The sequence below is a fragment of the Colletotrichum aenigma genome (assembly GCF_013390185.1).
Source record: "Colletotrichum aenigma strain Cg56 chromosome Unknown KSG_Cg56_contig06, whole genome shotgun sequence".
NCBI classification, from domain to species: Eukaryota; Fungi; Ascomycota; class Sordariomycetes; order Glomerellales; family Glomerellaceae; genus Colletotrichum; species Colletotrichum aenigma.
Genome location: NW_023500912.1, coordinates 2015540 through 2037416, shown reverse-complemented (window position 1 = coordinate 2037416; position 21877 = coordinate 2015540). Strand labels below are relative to the sequence as shown.

Genomic DNA, 21877 nt, shown 5'->3' with positions numbered 1-21877 from the left:
GCTCAGATGTTGAGCTTCTCCTTGAGCCACTTCTCAGCGGTGGCAACAGCCTCATCAATGTTCTCGGCGTTGGTACCCTGTCCCTGGCGGACAGGCTCCTTACCGCCGGACTTGCCTCCGATTACTCCGCTGACCTGGGTAGCCCATTGCTCAGCAGTCACGCCCTGGGATGAAAGGTGCTATTACTTGAATTAGCCTGGTGCTCATATAAGAAGAATATGGTCAACTTACCGTTCCAACGTAGACACCGTGGGCGACCGCGCCCTCGTCCTTGCTACCGCCAAACAGGTAGACAGAGCGCTCCTTGTCCTTGGACTGGAAGTGCTTGACAACCTCACCGATAGCCTTGGCGTTGGCCGAAATGGGGAGCCGGCCAACGAACCACTTCGAGTCCTTGTTCTTGTCAAAGTGGCCAACAACGGTGTCCAGAGCGGTCTTGGCCTCGGCCTTCTGACGCTTCTTCTGCTCATCCGTGACGGCCTTGACGATCTTCTCAAAGCGCTTCTTGATGTCTTCCTTGGTGAGGGTGGAGATGGTCAGCTGGTTCAGGGCGTGCTGCGTGGTCTTGATCTCCTGCTCCTTGCCGGGGCCGAAAGGCAGGGCCTCAAGGGCGTCCAGCTTCTTGGAGAACTCAACAGCCTCGCGCTGGACCTGGTGAGCAGCGTCGCCGGTGTAGGCGATGATGCGGCGGATACCCTTGGCAATACCGCTCTCCTCGACGATGACGAGGTCCTTGATGAGACCAGTCGACTCAACGTGGGTTCCGCCGCAGAACTCGACACTGTACTTGCGCCACTCTGGGTTCTTGGGGTTCGCGAGCATGGTATCAACATCGACACCAACGGAGACGACGCGGACAGGGTTGGGGTAGGTCTCGCCGAAGACAGCACGGACACCCTCGATGCCGCGGGCAAGGTCGAGGTCGACCTCCTTGGCGTAGACTTTGCCGTTTTGCTTGATGTAGGTGTTGGAGAACTCCTCAATCTTCTTGAGCTCGGGGATCGTCACTCCAGTCTTGTGCGAGAAGTCGAAACGCAGCTTCTCGTTGTCGACCAAAGATCCCTTCTGGTTAATATCGTCGCCGAGCACCTCACGCAAAGAGTGGTTCAAAACGTGAGTACCGGTGTGGTTGTTGCGGATAGGAGATCTCCTCAGCTCGTCGTACTCGCAGATAACCTCATCACCGGAGGACAGAGCGCCGTACTCGAGGTAACCGTTGTGGACGATGTACCCTCCAAAGTTTTGAACGTCAAGAACCTTGAACTCGGCAACATCGTCAATGACGATGCGGCCAGTGTCAGCAACCTGGCCACCGGACTCGGCGTAGAAGTTCGTCTTGTCGAGAAGCAGGCCCAATGGGGTCTTCTCAGCGAGGTCCTTGGTGGACTTGACGAAACCCTTTCCATCGTAGATGACCTGCACCTTGCTCTTGGCATCGCCCTTGCCGAACTTTGCCTCATCGTCTGTCCTCGCGACGTTGAGCTCCTTCTCGAGCTCCGCAATCTGGTGGACGTTGAGCTTGGCGAAAGTCTGAACAGCGCTCTTGACGACCTTGCTAGCCTCACGGGCCTTCTCCTGGGCCTCCTTCACCTCGTCCTCGTCAATCTCGAGCTGGCGCTCCTCAGCCATGAGCTTGGTCAGATCAACAGGGAAACCGAAAGTGTCGTACAACCTCCATACGACAGCACCGGAGAGCTTCTTCTCGCCCTTCTTGAGAGCTTCCTTTGCGTACTTCTCGAACTGAGCCTCGCCGCGGTCCAGAGTACGGGCGAAAGCCTCCTCTTCCTCGTCGAGAATCTCCTTGATGTCCTGCTGCTTCTTGACAATCTCGGGGAACTGCTCACCCATCTGCTCAACGAGCGCAGGGAGGATCTTGGAGAAGAAGGAGCCAATCTCGGCGTTGAAGTACTTGCGGGCATATCTGACACCACGGCGGAGGACTCTGCGGACGACGTATCCGCGGCCATCGTTGTTGGGAACAGCACCGTCAGACATGGAGAAGGTGAGGAGACGAATGTGGTCGGCAATGACACGGTAAGCAGTATCAATGCCGTCAGTGTCGTCAGCGCCGTACTTGTCGGTGTATGGCCTAGCACCAGTAACTTCCTCTATCCTCTTGAACAAGGGGGTGAAGATGTCGGTGGCGTAGTTGGAGACGGTGTTCTGGAGAGCAGAGACGAGACGCTCGAAGCCCATACCAGTGTCGACGTGCTTAGCGGGGAGGGACTTCAAGCTCTTGTCGGCCTGGCGGTCAAACTGGATGAAAACGTTGTTCCAGACCTCCACAACCATAGGGTCGTCCATGTTGACCAAGCTCGCAGCGTTGCGGCCGCCAATCTTGTCGTAGTGAATCTCACTGCAAGGACCGCAAGGGCCTTGGTCGCCCATCTCCCAAAAGTTGTCCTTCATGTTACCAGGCAGGATGTGATCTTCGGGGACACCGACAGACAGCCACAAGTTCTTCGCCTCCAGATCCGGCTCGAGACCCATGGCAGGGTTGCCCTCAAAGTAGGTGACGTACAGACGAGCGGGGTCGAGTCCGTAGACCTTGGTGAGAAGCTCCCAGGACATCTCAATTGCCTCCTTCTTGAAGTAGTCGCCAAAAGACCAGTTGCCCAACATCTCGAAGAAAGTGTGGTGGTAGCTGTCCTTGCCGACATCGTCAAGGTCGTTGTGCTTGCCGCCGGCGCGAATGCACTTCTGAGAGTCGGCCGCACGCTTCAGAGTGTACATGGGATCGGCCTTGGAGATCGTTCCGAGGAAAATGGGCTTGAATTGGTTCATGCCCGCATTGGTGAAGAGCAAGGTGGGGTCATTGTGAGGGACGACGGAGGAGGAGGGCACTGCAGCGATAAAGGCGGAGGTTAGCTGATTGAACTGGTACAATCACAAGGATGCAACGGAGGAAGAGGCATTGCATGATCAGCGCAGACATGTGCGCGATGCAGCATCATGGTGTTGTTGGTGGGAGTGTGGTGATATCGTACCAATGGTGTGGCCCCTCTTCTCGAAGAAGTCGAAGAAAGTCTTGCGCACGAAGGCGCCGGGCCACTGCTGCTCAGCCATGGTTGCAGTAGAGGAAGTCGGGGAAGAAGAAAAGCACCTCTGCCAGGGGAAAACCCTCGATGCGATTAGTCCAGACGGAGGCGTGACGGTGTTCGTCTGGAATCTGACCGGCGTTCTCGTGCGAAGACTGGCGGTGGTGGAGGGAGTGGTGGGAGAAGGCGAAATATCAGGGTCGCCGGCGCGGCGGGTGTGACTCTTGTTGCGGGACGAGCTTGTTAGTGCTGCAGCTGGTGCTGATGCTGGGCTTGGTGCATTGCCTCGGACTTGGGGTAGGAGGGGCAGCGACGGCAGCGATAGCGGGACACTGGGCTGCTGCTCGTGCGGGAGCGGGTGGTGGTGCAGGGCGGTAGCTGACGAGGGGGTTGCTTCGGCGCTTTTGTAGAAACTTCTACAAGAAGTCGAATGAGTCAAATGCGGTACAAAAGCGCCAGAGCTCCTGCTCCTCCCCAGCTGTCCCCCATGGCTGCAGCTCCGCGCCAGCGAACGCGCCCCTAGCACGAGCACAGCAGCTCTGGTCATTCCCCCTCAAATACCACAAAAGGCCACCAGCGGATTGCGATCCCGACGCAACCGTCGATTGTCTCCTCTTTTCCTCACTCCAGCTCCTCTCGAGAACGAACAACGACCCTTCAGCTGTAGCCACAAGTGACCGAGCTCCTTTCAGCAGAGAAACGCCTTGTCGAAATCCAGGCCCAGCCGGACGTATATCCGCCTTGAACCTTCGCCGGTGTCGGGTTTCTTATCGCCTCTCTTTGGCCCTGGCCTTCCGCCCGTCGACCTGAACTCACTCGAGCTTACGCTTTGCGACGGGATATTCCCTTTTCCACACCACCCACCTTTCGGGAAAACCAGCTCAGCGGTCAGCGTATTCCTCTTCACACCTCCGCGCGCACCCGATTGCGGCGTCCGTTGTCCCACGCTGCGTTTTTCGTTGTGTCTCTCCGTGCTGCGATCCTAGTGGCCGGGCTCGAGCTCTGCGTTTAATTGAACATTCTCGTCGAGTCTGGTTCGTTGTCGTCGTCCCGGGTCGGCAGTTGCGGTTCGAGTTTTGAACGGGGTTAGGAAGTTGGCGAGGCGGGAAGAAAAAGTTCCAGCGAGACCCGGGCTCTAGAAGCAGCCGCCCCTAAAATGCTGTTGCACGGGGCCCAATCGCCCTCCCACGCCCTGGATGCCCACGCCATGGAGGCGGACCAGCACCAACATCAACAGACGAGGCAGTTGAGGCGCAAGAGGAAGGCCGAGTCTCAGGACAATGAGCGGTTGTCCAAGAGACTCAGTCTCTTGAATTTGGGTAAGCCACAGTTTTCCCTCCCATTGAGTTTTGTTGCAACATGCAGTGCTGACTCCTATGCAGAGAAGAATGGCCAGAAGCTCTACGTTCCCGTGGAGAATCCCATCGCCTCCGCATCAAATGCATCCCCAGACGTCATTCCGTCAGCAACACCATCAAGCACACCGCACAGCGTTCGTCGCCGCCGTGACCGCAAACCCCCTGCAGATGATGAGGTGATGCAGCTTGACGACTCAAAGTACAAGGTCTACATCTACGATATTGACGACGAGCTGTCTTCGTCTGAGAGCGAACCCGAAGAGGGCAAACTGGTCTTCCTGCCGGATATTGAGAAGCACCTGCGCGCCACTCGCATTCCCCCTCATATCCTCGCCAACGACGAAGGCCAACTCGCTGGCATGCAGATGGTCCTCTACAACGAGCCCACGTCGCTGACTATTCCCCAAGAGCAAGACAGCGTCCGCAAGGCCATCGTCGAGTCTCGTGCCCGCATGCGTGAGAGACAGCGTCTCGAACGTGAGGGCAAAGGCGAGCCGGTGCAGATGCCCCCGCCGTTTATTCCCCAACAACACATTCCTCCCCCGCCCGCCGAATTCGTATCCGCCCCTCAGGCTTCGGCACCTGTAGAATACGACCCCGATGCCATGGACATGGACTAGCAAGCACCTTTCCAGGCAAGTAAACATTTGAGTACCTACGTATATATACACATAACGATATCCACGGCTGTAAGGCGGGGCAAATCGGCACCAGTAGCCGGGCCAGCGAGGCGTTTTATGGTATCATTTTTTGATCTTATTGTCATGGTTACTGCTTTGTACGATTTACAACAGTTATAGTCATCATACCGAGACGTTGAGCCTCGCAATCGCACTGGACATCCAGCCTCTGAGTGCGTGAGAAAATACAAAGTAGTCTTTCATCATGATTCTGCTCGCCAACTTCATCGTCTCATCTTGAACCAGCAAATGCTTCTTCTTCCTCTTCACCGACGCTACGCCATACACGCTTTCCTTTCGAAACACCAAATCACTGCGCCCTGTAAGGATACGACTGGCCAGTGTGGTTTGCCGGCATGGCGGCGGGCGGCGGAGGCGGGCCCGGGGGCGGGGTGATGCCGTACTCCTGCGACGGGTCGACCTTGGAGCCTCCATCGGGGGGAGCGTACATGGGCGGCCTCGCGGCGTTGGGGTCGTACGTTGGGGGCGGCATGCCCTGCATCCCATAGTAGCCTTGCTGCTGCTGGTAGTACTCGGGGCGGTAGTTGTTGTACGTCGCCTGCGGCCAGGCGTAGCGGCTGTCGACGCGGGCGAGCTGGGCTCTGCTAAACAGCCAGCGGTGGTAGCCGAGAGGGAGGAGACCCTTCTTGAGTCGCCTCTTGCCGTGCATGTAGCCGATGATGAGGAACGCGGCGAAGAGCGTTGTGAGGCCTAGGAAGACGGACCACTTGACGATAACGCCTGTCTGCAATGTACGTTAGATAATTTGTCTCGGCGATAAACAGCGTTTCGATAAACTTACCCTGCTGTACCACCATGGAATAGCACGGCCATTCTGGATGACCCAACCGGGAGGCAAGTCGTTGGCGTTAACGACGGTTTGACGAGCGTCCAACATGGCGTAGGCGCTCATGATGTGTGAAGTGTGTTATAAAAAGTAGCGATCGTCGCCCTTATTCCTCCTTTCCAATCCTTCCCTTCGCCAAGCCAGTCAACGATCCCGCTACTTCGCTGTCGTCGAGCGTGGCTTGTAGACGCCTGTTGTTAATGTGATGGAAGTGGGCCGCAGATCAACTACGCCGGATGGGAACCAACAAAGTCGGATTGGGGAGGGGACGATGTTTGGTTCGTGGGATGTCAAAGTAGTGTTCAAGACTAGCGCCAAGAATTCAGTTGATGCGGGAGGTGATTTATTTGAATCAAGCAGGAAAACTAAAAAAGACGAACGCGAAAGAGAGTCGAGGACCTTATTTGACGGGCGAGGAAGGGAACAGGCAGGGCCTGGAACCGAGCAAACCAGCCACCCATACAAAACAACCCCCGTCTCTTCTTGCTCTCGGACATGGGGTTGGGTGCGGGTGCAGAGGTGGTGCTCGCCCAGGCGGGCGCGCTGTGGTCGGCCAACTTTTTTTTGGGTTTTGCTCCATCGCATGGTTAACTCTCTTCCCTTCTCTACTGCGGTACTGAGTGTGCTCCATAGTAAAGGCAGGTATTCTGTGGGGAAAGGGGTGGTTGGATGTTGATTATGGTGTTTCCGGGTTGGCTACCTCTCGGAAACCCGTCTTTCATTGGCCTGTCTGACAGGAAAGGTGGGGCAGAGATCTCCCCTACGAGCCGCCAACCTGCCGTTCTGGCGAAGCTTGTCGGGGAGCGGGTGCTAGGCGTGACGATGACCGACCGGTACGTGCCTGATCTGCGGCAGCGCTGATGCATCAGAACCGTTTCATCCCTCTCGGGTCCGACGACCTGGCGAGGCTTAGAGGCAGCAACAGAGACCACAAGACGGTCGCTGTCGCCCATCGCCCAGCGGACCGGCGACAACAGGGCAAACACGATACACTCTGCGCCCGACGTTGCGAAGTTCGAAGCCGTTCAGCCGTGTTTGTCGCTGACCGCGGCCAGCAGCCAGCCAGTCGAGCCCAAATAACGACCAGAAACACCACCGGGAGGCGGATGTATATACTCGACAAGACGGCCTAATATCCCCACGAACAGATCCACAACGCTTGGAAACCCACTGGTGCTTACACCTTTGCACCTCTCTTTTTCTGATGGTTCCAGACGAGAGTCATTGGTCGGCAGCTTTGTTGTAGATGCCGTCACATACCGTAGTATTCCCTCCTCGGAGCGAAGACGATGCGGAAACCCTTTCTGCCCCTCGCTGAGTCGCTGATTATGGCCTCACTCGCGATATTCTCCCGCATCGCCCACGCCGAACAGGGCACTGAGTAATCACCACCGGCCGCCAGAATCGGAGACATTAACAGGCCTCCTGTGGTCTTAATAACACACTGACCACCGCTGATGCATGCCGAATGGACAGGAAGATCGGATCATCGGCTGCGTCAGCCACGGTGCCATCATCAGCTGGGCATGGTTCAGAGACGCAGAGAGGAGGCGAGAACGAAGGGGACGTGTGTCTGCATGTAATCAGCAACCCAGCGCTAGTAAGGTGGTCTCTTGCTGCGTAGAACCCGAGTTCCGATTCTCATATGGCCCAGGCTGGTGCATACCACCAGTAGCCAGCCGCATGACCCTGATGAGCAAGATAAGGCTTAGACGAGCGTAAGGCGAAGCTTGATTGAAGTAAGGCACGTAGCAGATCCGGGAGACCCTGGCGTGATCAACCTGCTCGTCCAAGCCTTCTCCTCTTCAAGGCGAGATGGGGGAGGGGCCGCAGCACCAGTCGACGAGCAGCAGCAGCAGCACCATACCTAACCGCTTGCCGAAAAGCACAGGCACAGACACATACACAGGCACAGGCGGAAAGGTGGAAAGAATAGAGTTGTTGTGCGCACTTTCCCTTTCATCTCGTTTTCCGCGCCCCTCCACTTCGACGACGTAGGGCTGTTCTGCCGGAGCTAATTAGCAACAGACCCCGTTGCCCGCGTTATGCTTGAAAAACTCAATCCACCTCGACCGATTCCGCGGTTCACTAGGTGGTTTGGTCTCGGGCCCTTTCTGCCGTAACTGTAGCATCTGCCCAACCAATCCCATCTTCAAGATGGAACAAACAAAGTCGAGATAGCCACTTTCCTCTACCAACGTAAAATCTTCGGGAAGGATCTCGAGTTAGAGCTAAATGTCGGGCTGCTCCGAGCGCGGGAACGTCACGGAAGGCGTTTGTCGCGGGGTGCAGTCTTGGCGAGCAGACGAAGCCCGCGTGTGGCAAGCTTGTCGCTCAGCCGTCCCTCCACCATCCGGTATCCTCGTCGTAGCCAATGACTTCGAAATCAATATTCATGCTCTTCAGCATCGTTCCCAGAGTGAACTCCTGCAACATGTCAGTTACCCGCGTGTCTCCTCCATTGGATCAGAAAGTCTCACCTCGTCTTCATCCTCGTCTCTGTCGTCTCTGTCTCCGTCATTCTCGGCTCCGACGTTGTCTGGTGAGTTCTCATCCTCCTTGTCGGTATCCCCATCTCGATCTCTTTTAGGTTCCTCCTCCATCATCCGTTCCAAAAAGCTCTTCTGCTCCTCCCTCCTCGTCTTCCTCCAAGCTTTCATCCCACCCATGCTCTGAACCCTCTCCTTGGACGTCTCAAACACCTCCTCAGCAGCCTGCCGGCTCGCCGCCCTCCACTTCGCAATCAGCACGACCAGCTCCTCGTCCGTCTCGGACCCGGCTCCGGCCCGTCCTCCTCGGATCCGCTCCGCCTGTCTGATGATCTCCTCGCGGCCCGCCACATCTCGCGCAGTCCTAATACCCGTCGATGTGCCGTCGCCTGTCCTTCTCATAGGCGAGGGTGAGACTCCGCGCTGAGGTCGCGATAAGCTGAACGGACGACGGGTGGGCGTGCTGAGCTGCTTGGCGGGGGTCGTGAGCTGGATCCCGCTCCTTTGTGCCGTGGTACCCGTAGCGCTACCGCCGCACCGGGTCGACGATGAGTTTGTATCGACCGCACCTGTTCGTCGCGACAATTCGGTAGCGTCTCCCGCTGCCGCGTCGCGGTCGCGCACTAGCGCCGGTGACTTGAATGGCTTCCGTAGCGTGTTGCTTGCATCATCGAGCCGTCGCCTTTTGGCTGCTGGTGTGTACATTGTCAGATAAATGATGCTTGTTCAGAAAAGCCGGAATGTCATTGCGGTTCCACTACGTCATGACGCTACCGAGGAGTTGGTTAAAGTGGGAGTTCCTCCCGCTTCCAATATTCGATTGTTGTTAGCGGGTAGTTTGAACAGAAGCCCATACCTGCCGCCAGACATTCATTCGCTTATGAGCAACATCGGCCTCTCGCTTCAAAAGACCCCTCTGCAGGGTTTTGTGTCCAAGTCTTTCCCGAGTCCAGCGGGACGTGCATCACTGCGTGAACAAGGGCGTGGCCAATCGGTAGCCACCCACCTAGTGGCTTCTCATGATCTTGGCCCGGCAGGTCATAGCTCACGTCATTAAGGAACACATAGAATATTTCAGATCAACACTCATTCAAACTGGCCAACCAACCACTGCCTAGATAATCTACAATAAAACACCAAACGCCCCTGGATCCTCCTCTCTTCCTGCCTTTGATCATCTCACATATGTCCCATGTGCACATCAAATCCCATGAGCCGTTTCGAGGATGAGAACCTTCCTCCCAAACAGAAACAAAAGATTAAAAATCAAAATAAAACAATACTTGTCCGTGTCCCTTTTTGCGCCTGTACAATGCAGCTTGGTAATCCACCAGACATAGAAGAGAACGTGGACTAAAAGACCCTGCGTGACGCTAATGCCGTGAAATGAAAGGAAAGAGGTATCATAGAACCAAATGCACTCCATATTTGGTCTGAAGGAGGCCAGAATGCAGGTAAGATGGTACAGAAATGCGGCAAGACGAAGGGATATCAAAGCTTTAAGAGTCAACCCTGACCCTCTTGGGCTCGTTGCCAACGTCGGGCCCATCGTGGGGCCCGGTTGCGCTGATTTCGGGACTCTTGCGCTTGGTGCTGGTGGCATTGTCGTCCCTCAGAAAACTGGGACCTGAGCCAACCACAGGAGTCGCGAAATTCAATGGGCTAGGCAGAGTGTTGCTGTCACTGCCACCGCGCGAGTACCACTCGGGGTAGAAGCTGCTCGGGCTTGGGAGGAATTCATTGTTCAGGAATCGGGAGGGAAGAGCAGAGACGGGCGTGTCGATGTTCATGTTGCTGTTCATGTTGTTGTTGTTGTTTTGCTGCGGCGGCGGCCGAGCAAACGGGTTGGGAGGGCCCGTGGCACCGGCTGACAGGAGCGTCTGGGCGGACGGGGATGGCGGTGGCAGCACCATACCGGAAGAGTGCGAATCGGATGCATGGCGCCGAGTTGTCTGGGATGTAGCATCTGTCGAGTTGCGAGGAGAGTTTGACTCGGCAGTTGCGCTACCGCCATCCGAAGGTTCGTCGGGAATCTCCACCCTCAAACGGGGACGCGCACCACCTCCAATCTTCATGCTATTGGTGCGAGAAGGTGGAGTAAACGTTGTCTCTGGGATAGACGACACGGAAATGTTGCGAGTCTTGTTTAGCGACGTGGAGGTGGCGCGCTGAGGCAAAGGTGGAGACGAGGTAGATCCATTGGTCCTAGAGACAGCGCCGACATCAACAGATTGGGAGCGGCTGCCTTCAATCTTGATGTTCGCCTGGTCTGGCAGCTGAGGACCTTTTCCGTTGCTTTGATCGGAGGCAAATGAGGCCAAATGCTGGGAAAGAATGGAGCGGTTTTCGTCAATGGGCGTGAAGATGCTGTGTTGCTTGCGCTGCGGCAGCTTCTTAATAGCACTGTCGGTGTTCAGTAATGGCGGCTGAGGTCTATCTTGAGCTTCAGATCGCGGCTCCATTGGGGCCGGCATCGCGGTCTCCTGCGGTTGCGGCGGCGGCGGCGGTAGTTGCTGCTGCTGGGGCTGAGGCTGGGGCTGGTGCTGAGGTTGAGGTGACGGGTGCGGCGGCTGCTGTTGAGACTCAAGCTGCTGAGGCTGTGGCGGCGGGGGTGAGATGTGCGGCGGCTGAGGAGGCAACTGCTGAGTGGGAGGCTGCGGCGGAGATGGCGAGATCCGAGAAACCTGAGGTCCTGGGCCTTGTGGCGGTCCTTGCGGTTGTGGGTAGTTGGGCGGCATGGAGCGACGCTGCTCTTCGATGTACTGCTGCATGTGCGGGGGATGAGGGTTCGGCGGGTACTGAGGATACTGAGGGCCATGTTGGGGAATTCCGTGAGGCATGTTAGGCGGCATGTTGGGCTGGTTTTGCGGGTTGTAGATGGCCGGGTTGGGCATGTAGGCGAAACCGTTGACAGGAGGTTGCTGAGATCCAGGAGGGCCGACGGGCTGAGGGCCCATGTTCGGACCCATGCGGCGGATGTCTTGCCTGGAAGCGGGACGCGATCCCATTCCCGGTTGCGGCGTATGCCCGCGTTGCACGGGATGCCCGGGGTGTTGAGGGAAGGGCATGCCATTAGGAATAGGCGGCGAGGCTGACGGGGTGTGGTGTCGCATGTGGGGGAACGGCGCTTGTCCTTGGAACTGAGGGGGGATCATCTGGGGCTCCATTGACTCTCCGTGGGGAGGCGTGCCATCGCCCTCCTCATCTTCGTCTTCGTCGTTGCCGCCGTTGAAGTCAGAGGGGCCCTTGTGCTCGTTCGGGCCGCCGTGCTGCGCGAGGGTTAGCCTCTAGTGATCGCGACGTGCTCTTTCGTCTGCGACTTACGTATGTGTATCTGGTGATCATCTCTCGCATGTCTGTGGAAGAATACTCGTACAGCTTCTTGTTGCTGCCAAAGATGAAGACAGCGACGTCTACTGAGCAGAGGACAGAAAGCTCGTGCGCCTTCTTGAACAGACCGCCCTTGCGCTTGAGAAAGGTGCTGTATGCGACGCGACAGGTCAGCCAAGAGCCGCGATAAATCACGACGAGCGCGGGGTGGCAAGCTTACACAGAGCGGTTTCTGTCATCCTTGATAGCTTTAATCTCAATCTTTCTGCGACCCATCTTGACCCGGACGCTCTACGGAGCTACTGGCGCGGGTAGATGGTATATGAGAGGAGGGGTTTGGGGGTGGTACCGGGCCGAGGTCGAGGTTGAGGTCGAGGTGAACGACGTCGAACCGATTGGCAAGAGAGCGGCGGCGGCGGCGAGGTCTCAGGCGGTGCGTCGACTGATCCTGTCGAGGTGACTCGCGAGACAAGTTGAGGCTCGAGGAGGCGAACGTGACGGTTTTCGGAGCAACAAGCTTGGCTGGTCAACTGGAGCGGAAAGCAGAAGTTTGGCCGGGGAGGGCTGATTGCTTTTATCTAAATGGCCTGTCTCGTGGGCTGTAATCCCCAACTGGTGATCCGTCAGTCGAACTGGTTCGCTGGGTGGGCAGGGACAAGGCAGCGCAGCGCATCCCGGGGTCTTGGGGATCTGAAGCGATGCAGGCGTTGGGGTTTGGAGCAGGGGAGAGCAGCTCAAGATGCGTCAAGAGAACGTACATTGATCCCATTACAAGTGCAGATGCGACAGGTCTGGGATGGACAGGCGTTGTGGTGCAGGACGATGGGGCTGAATCTGGCGTGGATGATTCTAATAATAGACGCGATCGTGTTCACCTTTTTTTCCTGGGAGCGCGGGAAGACAGACAGGAAGGAGGGAAGGGGAGGGAAAGAAAAAAAGAGAAAAAGGTGGTGGCAGCAGCAGCAGCAGCAGCAGTAGTTAGGTAAAGGGTACGGTACAGTTGCAGCGGAAGGGGGTATCAGCCAGTCAGAAGAGTAGAAACACAGAAGCAGCTTGATGACTTTTGGGAAGGGGAATGGAAAGACAAGGGGATGTGTGGTGGATGATGGGATGGGATGGGTTTGACGGAGTGGGAAGCGTGGGAGCAGAGCGAACTGGGAAAGGACGTGGAAAAAAAGAATGGGCGGGGGGTGTGCTCCAGTACCAGTACCCGGCACCGTTTCTTGCCTACGCAGTACCTTACTCTGTCACCTGTGTGTGTGTGTGCGCGCGCGGTGTCGATTGGTGGTGTGGTGTGGTGCGGTGTAAGGTAGGTAGTCTTGAAGGCGGGCAGCAGAGAGTGAGAGTGAGGGTAAGGCAAGAACTGAGGTGAGGTGAGGGAGGTACCAAGTGTGCAGGCATATGGCGGGCCAGCGGCCCTCTTCTTGTCTCCAGGCCCTGCAGCCTCCACTTTGCAGCCGTCGGTCAGCTCCTGTGCTCCCAAACTCGACGAGTGTCTCCGTGCCCGCCGTCAAGCTTGAAGCCAGCCGGCCGCCGCCCTCCACCTGAACCTCGCACCTCACCTTCGTCCTCACCACCACCGACAGGGCAAGGTCGCGAGGCTCTTGGTGCGTGCGTTCTATGACTGGGGGTCCTGGTGGCCGTTGCGGACGCTGGTGAAACGACAACTTCAGGAGGCAGGGAATGAGATGGGAGCTGAGACTGGCCGCCCGCACTGTCTAGGCCTGCGAAGGAACCCATGTGTCGTACCGTGTGCAGATGCAATCTCCACCGATGTCCTGCGCACTGTATCAGGGTCTGGTGGGTCCTCAGGTACTAGCCCCGGCCGGGAAAGGTACCGGCCATCATCGCGACAGCGTCAGAGCTAGTGAGACACTGCAGAAAAGATACCTGTGGCAGGTGTCGTCGAGACATCTGACGTCTAGCCGACGTGAGGTGCGTGCGACGTGACGGTGCCGCCTGGCAATTAATTGCGGATACCTCTCGATATGCTATGCTCTCTACACAGAGAGCACTATGCTAACCTCTCACCTCTGCTCCAAAGGAGCAGGAGCTTGCGCCGGTGGTGGCAGCAGCTCCACGGGCGGGCAGAATTAATCGCAATGCCGGCGTCGACTCGCTCGAGTCGACTCGAACTCGACTCTGGCTCCACGGAAATCGATAACGACAATCCCAATCCGCCCGAGACACCGGAGCCATTGCCGGACGGCTCCCCCCTTGAACCTTACCTGGACTTGTGTAAGTAGGTACGCGGCAGTACGTGGTCCAGCCAGCCACTCAACTCACCACCATCAACCCAATTCCCGTCATCGGTGACGGATTCTGCTTTCACGACAGTACTATGTACAGCCCGGGCAAACCTACCTGCGCACAAACGCATAACCTCCCTAAGGCTGGGCAAGCCCCACGGCCAGGAGGGAGGGAGGGAGGAAGGCTGTCATCCACCACCAAACAACGTGCCCGGGCCGCAGATTGAGCCTCTCTTCCGCCGCCGGCGCAGGAACGAGAAACTTGCATCCAGGCACAGTCACACGCATACAGACTGACTTACACCAATGCCACACCAGAGCCGCTGCCAGAGCCACGGCCACGGCAGCACAGGGCACCCGATACCGCCGCTCCGCCGCCATCTGCCATCCTTTGTCAAGTCAGGTACCTTACCTAGGTATCTCAGACCTACCTTATCATGCTGTATTCGAAACCACCTCACCTGTTATCGATATCTCTACCCTCAACGGCTTTCCCGTCTCGTCGGATAATTGAGTTCGACACTCTCCCTTGGCGCGGGCGGACTGTGGTCAGAGGAAGGGGGAAAACACTCAGACACAAACACTTGTGTAAACCCTCCAATGCCCCTTTGTTTTCCTCCTCCCCCCCTTCCCTCGTGTCTTCCCCTGGCCGACGACAATGCGAGGCCATCACCAAACAACGCAAATTCCTGGTTCCATAACCAGCTTGCCTAGACCTCCCATCCCCGGACGGGCCCCTCATCCTCCCGTGAGAGGGGCCAGGTCCCTTCGACCCCCCTCCCCTCCTTCGGCGAGCCAGAAGTGCGCATGTCACCTTGATTCCAAAAGGGAACCAACCATGACAGCATGCATTGGACCGGCCTTCCCACCGAACGTAAGTTTGAGTCCCCAATCGGCCGGGCCATTGACAACGTCCGCCCGCTCCCATGGTTCTGACCCGTAGATCTCGCTTCACATCCATCAAAAAACCCTCGTCTACATCCCGCGCCTGGTTTGACGAACCCAGTCGCCCATCATCTTGAATTAGATACACTACTCCACCCACGACGATACCCCGCGTCCATTATTGCCCTGTCAACCCTGAACCACATGCACCCATTCGCACCGCGAGCCGCTGTCTCTTATTTTGAGAGACGGCCTCTCTCCCCACCTTGGTTGGGCATCTCGCCTCCGTCTTACCATTCTGGCTCCTCCCGTCAAAACATCGAAAACGTTCAAAACAACAGCCAAGAAGAAGAAGCTAAAAACAAATAAAGCCAAGAGATAGAGATCTTGCCAGAAACGCCAATCCTCGCTCAGATCCCTATGAAGATAGCATCATTTTTGCGGAACTGCTGCTCCTCGATCATACAAGCCTGTGACCGTTGCTGTAAGACTAGACGTCGAAAAAGACGACCCAAGAACGCGGCCCAGGGAAAGAAGGGTAACCACCACTCGGATGTCCATCCTCACATGCAACAAACTATCTTCGTCTCTATTTTTTTGATACCATCAGGCTATTCAACGCAACCCCGGTCAGTCTAACTTTACCAACACGGAGCAACTTGCCATCTCTTCTCAACAATTCGTCCGAGGAGAACGGCGTCGCAATCTCGACCCCGTCACCAAAACGCCATCCCACCTTTTTTTCCTGTTCATTCGAAATAACCATATGATTAAGTTAAGCGCCGGCGTGCCGTCAGTGACATGACGCTAAACCAACTTGTCCGGGGGGGTTCCACAACGGAGCGAGAAAGCCTCCATAGACTTGGTTGCTTCACCATGGGAGCCAAGCTTACGACGGGAGATTTCCCCTTCCATCGAGATTGGTCGGTCCGTTGGCGTTCGACCAAAGCTCCATCAGAGCTAACGCAATCGTGCATCTCGCAAGATGAGGGGGAAGAGAATTGGAGAACCGAAAGAAAAAAGGTTCCTCCACCTCATCCTCATCCTCCTCCACCGCCAGGACAGCCTTCTCTCTTTGCGTGTCTGTCTCTCCTTGTGACGGTGTGAGGTCGACCATGCATGTTTCGACGGTGGAAAAGGCCAAGACAGGAACGTTCCTGGGCGCACCTCGCAAGCCGATTGGCAGCCGCCGAAGCAGAAAGTCCTGCACATGTTCCTTCCATATGCCTGTCGTGCTGCCCTTCTCCTCCCCCTCCCCTACACTACACCTCGGTGTCAAGGTCACATCCCAGTCCCAAGGGTCAGTTTCTAAAAATATCCTATTTTTAGCATTAGCGTGAGAACGCTCCGCAGCCACGCGACTTTGACGGTGTGGTCGTTGCTTCGTCCCGGGCCAATTAGCCCGCACCCTTGCCGTACTGTACCACCTTTTTTGTGGGTAAATTGTGTCGCCCGTCGCTGAACCGACCGAACTGACTGGACATTTCCTCGCCTTGCTCTGGCTTTGCTTGCCTTGAACCTGTATCACCGCCGCCAACACCACCACCACACACATTTCCAAGGCCATGCACGTCGTCCTCGTCTGACTCCTCTTGGCCTTTCCCTCCGTTCCATATTTCTCCTAAGGCTGTAAGGCAACGCTGGCTTACATGGCACCTCGTCATCATCAGCAAGTCATCGGTGATTTCAGCAACCAGCGCATACGCAGCACATAGGTTTGGGCCGCTAAAACCATCGTTGTTTGTGCCCTTTTCTTCCTCGTCGTTGTTACATCGGCACACACGCATCCTTCCATGCTCCCCCGTGCCCCCTCACACGCCCCGTTCAGGTCTGTTTTGCCCGATTCGCCAATCTACTCAATGTGATGCAAAGTCAGTCGTTAGGAAGAACCCCCCACCCGACCTGTCTACCCGTCGTCTGTCGTCAAGACCCATGTTTTGCTGTGCCGCATCTCGTTCCCCCGGTCAGCCAGCCATCGAACAATGTACACCTCTTGGCCAATATCAGCCTTCTGAGCCTCCTGATATCCCCCTTCCCGCGTCGTCCACCCACACCACACCAATTGCGTACCTTACTGCTGCCCTCGAGCAACAGTCACCGCATGGGGTATTCCAGGATACTCGGCACAAGTCAGCTGGTGTAGTCTTCTTCACATTGCATTTCAACTTGTTGGAGCTCTGTCACTCAAATGATTTTCGTGTGATTAGCTGCTCGCCTGGCGGCTATGGGCTAAACTTAACAACACCAGACGCCGTGCCGATGCATCATTACATGCTCTGATTTGCTGAACCGCTTGCAAAACCCTTCCCCGGCCCCGAGTTCCACGTTTTCGGGAGATTTCTCCGTTTGTGCTGCCCAGTAAAAATGTTTCCATAACCCAAAGTCCACGACTGAAAAGCCGATTCCCAATCTCCATAATCCACATCCCCGCAGAAGTCAATTGTACGATTCCAATTTTGGATACTTCAGTCCAACCCCACGTCTGAGGTTTTTCTGGTCCAGACGCGCCCTACTACCTCCATATCCCTGGCGGTTTTTGACATCAACATCAGGTTGTTGGTGTTGTGCCTGAACCCCATGCGGGAATCACTTGGCGTAGCCCTATTGTTAGCAACCGGGGACGGTTGGGTGTGGGGATCTTCCCCGTTCTGGAACGTTCGTCGGTAGTCAAGCGGCTGGCTGCAAGAGAGTCGCAGATTATTGGTAAGCGCCGGAAGCAGGTACCGGCCGTCCGGTCCTGTTGTCGTCTCAACCATAATCCGGTATGCGACGCTGCAACGTCTGGTCTGCCGCAGCTTAGACAGCTGCCACCGGTTTTCGTCCGAACCTGGCGCCGTCGATTATTGCCCGGGTGAGCCGGCGTTCGCTGCTGGCGCGTTGTACATGCCGAAGCCACCGTGCTCTGCAATACCGTTATCGGTTTTCATAGTGCCGTTGAGCATAGGACAAAGCCTTTGGTTAAAACTGTCAGCCAACTGTTCGTTTGAGGGTCGAGGTCGAGAAAGCAAGCAGGAAAGCGAAATGCGACGAAAAAACAGCTAGAAATGAGAAAAACCGAAAAGAAGCGAAGAAATGATGCGTGGGAAACCATCGCCAAGGGCTGCCGAGATCAAATGACCCTGGGCTTGACGTTCTGCCAGTATGGATTATGGCTGTATTTGTTATACTTGTACGTCTTGCGCCTTGGCTTAGGTGCCTTCGGCTGTCCCTTGGACACCTCAGGAGTTTTGGCCTTGTGGCTTCTGGCCTTGGGTTCGAGGCTTTGACGCTCGCGGCTTTGCCTTGGAAGGACTGGCTTTTGCGGGGCTCTGCGCGGCCGGCGCTTGCGAAGCAGCTTTGCCTTGAGCTTGAACCGCCTTGCCCCAGTCCTGAAGAGGCTCCGCAGATCTGATGTTGGGCGGGGATGACTTTGAAGAACAGCGAAGGCAATACTTTTTGTTGGTTTTGATGTGGCCGACCTGTCCACAATTGGCACACTTGCGGGTTGTGCCCGTGGCCGCTCTGTCTGCTTCAGGTGAGCCAGCGTCGAGGCCGGACTTTGATCGGTGGAGTCCTTTTTGTTGCTCTCGTCCGATTCGTCGTTGTTTGTTCCGGTTGAGCCGTTCGAGCTCCTTATTAATTCTGCTAGGACGTCAATCAAGTGCTCAGCATCTACGGAAGGGTACTGCTTACTCGACCAGTCGGCGATGATCGTCGTCAGCGACTCCGGTCGGTCTTCCTTCGTAGATGCTAGAGGCACGTAAATGTAAGCAGGGATCGCATGAAGATTGAATAATAGACCTGATATAGGGTCGAGAGGGGGGAAGCGTGATGGGAAACCGTACTTGAAGTCCTCCAACTCCAATTCCTTCTTTCTCTTGATGTATCGGTCTATTATAACAGGGTCTTCAATAATGACAGTTTTCTGCTCAACAGCACCTGCCTCATTGAGAACTTCACGGGTAATCTTGAGTCGCTTTCGCTGGTTCCGACTTGTTGACGTCGTCAATCCGGTGATTTGACTCATGCCTTCGTCGACATGAGCAGGGGTCTGGGCCCTTTGAGGGTAAAAGCGGTCGTCTTCATCCGCCGGCGGTGGGACCACGAGGTCGTCGTCTTTTTGGGTGCCATCTTCGAGGTTGGCCTTCTGCTTTTCCCAGATTTCGCGGATGCCTTTCTTGTACATGGCTTCTTGCTCTTTGACGTTGTAGGCATGGCCGTTGTTCGCTTTGCGCATAGCATCGGGATGAGCGGCCATGGCATCAGCCGCCGTTGTGTGGGATCCACCCTTCTGAACAGTCTCGAGGTAACCTCCCTTCATCGAGGTTCTGATAAAGCTGAAACCAAGACCATGTCCTGTTGGGTCACCTTGGCCATGGAGCTTGAGCATAGCTTTGCCAGCGCACGCGTCGATAAAGGCCTTGCTGGTCTTCCAAGGTGCCATCTTGTCCGCGAGCTTCTCGTCGTTCTTCTCGGCAGCCTTCTTGCCGCCCTTGCCGGTGCGCTCGTCATCGTCTTCCTCGGCAGGCTCGTCGTTATCGTCCTCCAAGTTGACATTGTTAGGGTCAAACCCGGCGTCTTCCAGCATCTGCATGCCCAATTGCATGCCATCAATCAAGCAAACATCCTCGGGCCTAATCATGGCTCTGATGCCATGTTCGTCCATCAGTGTTTCTCCTGGTCTCAGGCCCCAGAGACCCTTCTCAACTTTGGCATATACCAGAAATTCCTTCAGCTTTTGTCGGTTCTGGGCGTCGGTCGAGTCTGCAATATGCTTTGTGACTTCGGAAAGATTGACAAGGCTGTGCTCGTTCCGCCTCATCATACGATAAGAGATCATCTTGATTCTGTTCTTCGAAGCGTTGGTGACCTTTCTGCTGTGGGGCCCCGGAACTTCCACGCTAGGGAATGTCTGGCCAACGACGTAAAGATGGTCAATCTTGTGAAGGTACCAGTTAGATCCATCCACGCCTGTTGAGCTCCGAACGCAGAGGAAGTCGGTTGAGCGCGGCTTGTGCTTGAAGATGGGTGCCCTGTACATCTGGTTGTGCAAGGTAGGCATTGTCTGGCCAACTTCCACCTCGCCGAAGATTGCAAAGGGCGACCTGTCCTCGGGCAGGAGAATATGGGATTCACCAATTTCCATCTTGGGCGGGGCCTCCTCATCATCGACCTTCTTTTTCCGGTAGTAGTTGATGACTCTGTTGCCCATGCCGAAATTGGACAGGACGGGAGGTGTGCGTTCGCAGTACTCGAACAGCACGGCTGTCGAGTTGTCTGTGATGCCCAGGTCCTTGGTGGTGCGGAAAACTTCATGGGCCTTGCCTTTCATTTGCTTGCGCTTGTGGAAGCCGAGCTTGCTGAACCTGATCACCTGACGCTCGTGCTTACCAAACTTGAAGTAAGGACGATGGTAACCATCTCTGCGGATGTCCAGCTTGACCTTGTAGAAGGGCCATGCCAGCTTGAGTGCAGGCATACTGTGTTCCACCTGAAGATTGCCAAGAGTTGCTCTGACCTTGTGTTGATGATTCTCCTTGAGAGCCTCATACGCATCATCGTTTGACATATTGAACCGTTGAGAGAGGTCGGGTCGAAGATGACCGTTGGCCATGCGTGTGAGCTTCTGCTCAACCCGCTGGCGTTTGGGACCACGTTGCGATTCGGCTTCCTCGAGAAGGAGGTAAGGATCGTTCAAGTCCAGAATAACTCGTTTAGAAGAGCGCTTTGTTACATCCTCAAATGAGTCGAATGAGGGTGCAGTGAAGCGTGGAATTTCCGGAAGACCCTTGGGCGGGGGCGGGCGTGTTTTTTTGGTTGGCGGCGGCTTGGTTTCTTCGTCATCCATGAACTCCTCCCAGTCAAAGTCAAACGCATCGTCGTGGGCGCGCTTGAGGGATGCTGCTTCTGCTGCATGGGCGGCGGCTTCTTGGTCTCGTTGCTTCTGAAAGTCGTGCTCTGCCTGCTCAATGCGGCCAGCCCAGTCGTCGCAAACCATCTCGATGTCCTGCAGAGTAAAGCCGGCGACCGCCTCGGAATCTGAGTCCTGTTCGAGGTTGAACTCTTCAGCCTCGGCTTCGTCCGACGATTCCTGCTGCGTGCATGTCACTAATCCCCTGGTGTCATCGTCGATACGCTTCTGCTTCCTTGTCGCAGCGGCAGTGCCTGGGATACGGAAAAGCTTCTCCTGGTCGGCCGCAAGATCCAAAGTCAACTTTGAGAATATCAATGTCTTAGGCTTTTTGGTCGGTTTTTTCTCGATCCATCGGGCCTTCTTCGGGGGGAGGAGTTCGTTCCATTTCAGGATGACACCCTTCTGCCATGTTGGCCACGCCTGCTTGACCAAATCTTCAACTGTCTCTGCCGGCGCGGGAATATCCGGGTCTTGATTAGCGGCCTCATAGCCAGGCTCGGGGTCGAAGTTGATGTCTCGGTACTGCGACGCATCGGCGCTGTCGGGATCGTGAACGTGAGGCGCTGGTGATGGCGGGCCGGGTATTTCCATTGGAGATGAAGGTCCATCGCCGAAGAGGTCGTCTGTATCGTTGCTCGTGCCTCCATCGTCCGTCAAACCTGGTACGGTGGATAGGGAAGTCGCGGGGTTGGCTTCGCCTTCCTCTTCCTCGGGCAGGTCATCGTCGCTAATATCCTCGTAATCCTCCGCATCGTCTGCTTTGCCGGACTGGTCGAATGGCTCATCCAAGCTAAAGCCCAAATCTCCTCCTTGTTGAAGCTGGCTAAGCGTGCGCGAAATTTGCTCGTCGTCCTGAGCCTCCAGGTCCTTTTGGGACTTGGGGTCCCCGTCGTCCGGAGACGGGGGTGACTTGGGGGGTTCGTCGCTCATGATGTCGATGTTGGCACAAATATCTCCCCTCTGGCACCTCCGATATTGTGCGCCGACGGGTTCCGGGTCTATACCATGCCTCGCGATGTGGTTGCTGATGCGATGGCGGCAGCGTTCGGTCGGGGGGAAGCTCGTCAGGTCGATGGGGCGACGCGTCAGTCGGCTCTGGGGAAGCAGG

General features: G+C 56.1%; 6 protein-coding genes across 6 annotated transcripts; 1 reads left to right on the top strand and 5 right to left on the bottom strand.

The window, feature by feature from the left end:
* Positions 1-2: 2 nt before the first annotated feature.
* ala1 (Alanine--tRNA ligase) lies at positions 3-3066 on the bottom strand (the record flags this gene model as incomplete). The annotated part of the gene is made up of 3 exons (XM_037324835.1): positions 3-179; positions 232-2843; positions 2988-3066. The coding sequence occupies 3 exons, from the start codon at positions 3064-3066 to the stop codon at positions 3-5; spliced, it is 2868 nt and encodes a 955-aa protein (XP_037176757.1).
* Positions 3067-4245: 1179 nt separating this feature from the next.
* On the top strand, positions 4246-5016 carry CGCA056_v009587 (uncharacterized protein; the record flags this gene model as incomplete). The annotated part of the gene is made up of 2 exons (XM_037324834.1): positions 4246-4357; positions 4421-5016. 2 exons carry the CDS (start codon positions 4246-4248, stop codon positions 5014-5016), a joined length of 708 nt encoding a protein of 235 aa, XP_037176432.1.
* A 370-nt stretch (positions 5017-5386) lies between these two features.
* CGCA056_v009586 (uncharacterized protein) lies at positions 5387-5989 on the bottom strand (the record flags this gene model as incomplete). The annotated part of the gene is made up of 2 exons (XM_037324833.1): positions 5387-5821; positions 5879-5989. 2 exons carry the CDS (start codon positions 5987-5989, stop codon positions 5387-5389), a joined length of 546 nt encoding a protein of 181 aa, XP_037176433.1.
* Positions 5990-8257: 2268 nt separating this feature from the next.
* Positions 8258-8814, bottom strand: CGCA056_v009585 (uncharacterized protein; the record flags this gene model as incomplete). The annotated part of the gene is made up of 2 exons (XM_037324832.1): positions 8258-8350; positions 8404-8814. 2 exons carry the CDS (start codon positions 8812-8814, stop codon positions 8258-8260), a joined length of 504 nt encoding a protein of 167 aa, XP_037176430.1.
* Positions 8815-9911: 1097 nt separating this feature from the next.
* On the bottom strand, positions 9912-12018 carry RLM1 (Transcription factor RLM1; the record flags this gene model as incomplete). The annotated part of the gene is made up of 3 exons (XM_037324831.1): positions 9912-11681; positions 11737-11893; positions 11963-12018. 3 exons carry the CDS (start codon positions 12016-12018, stop codon positions 9912-9914), a joined length of 1983 nt encoding a protein of 660 aa, XP_037176431.1.
* A 5967-nt stretch (positions 12019-17985) lies between these two features.
* On the bottom strand, positions 17986-21699 carry CGCA056_v009583 (putative transcription initiation factor TFIID 111 kDa subunit; the record flags this gene model as incomplete). Its single annotated transcript, XM_037324830.1, has 1 exon — positions 17986-21699. The coding sequence occupies one exon, from the start codon at positions 21697-21699 to the stop codon at positions 17986-17988; it is 3714 nt and encodes a 1237-aa protein (XP_037176152.1).
* Positions 21700-21877: the final 178 nt, after the last annotated feature.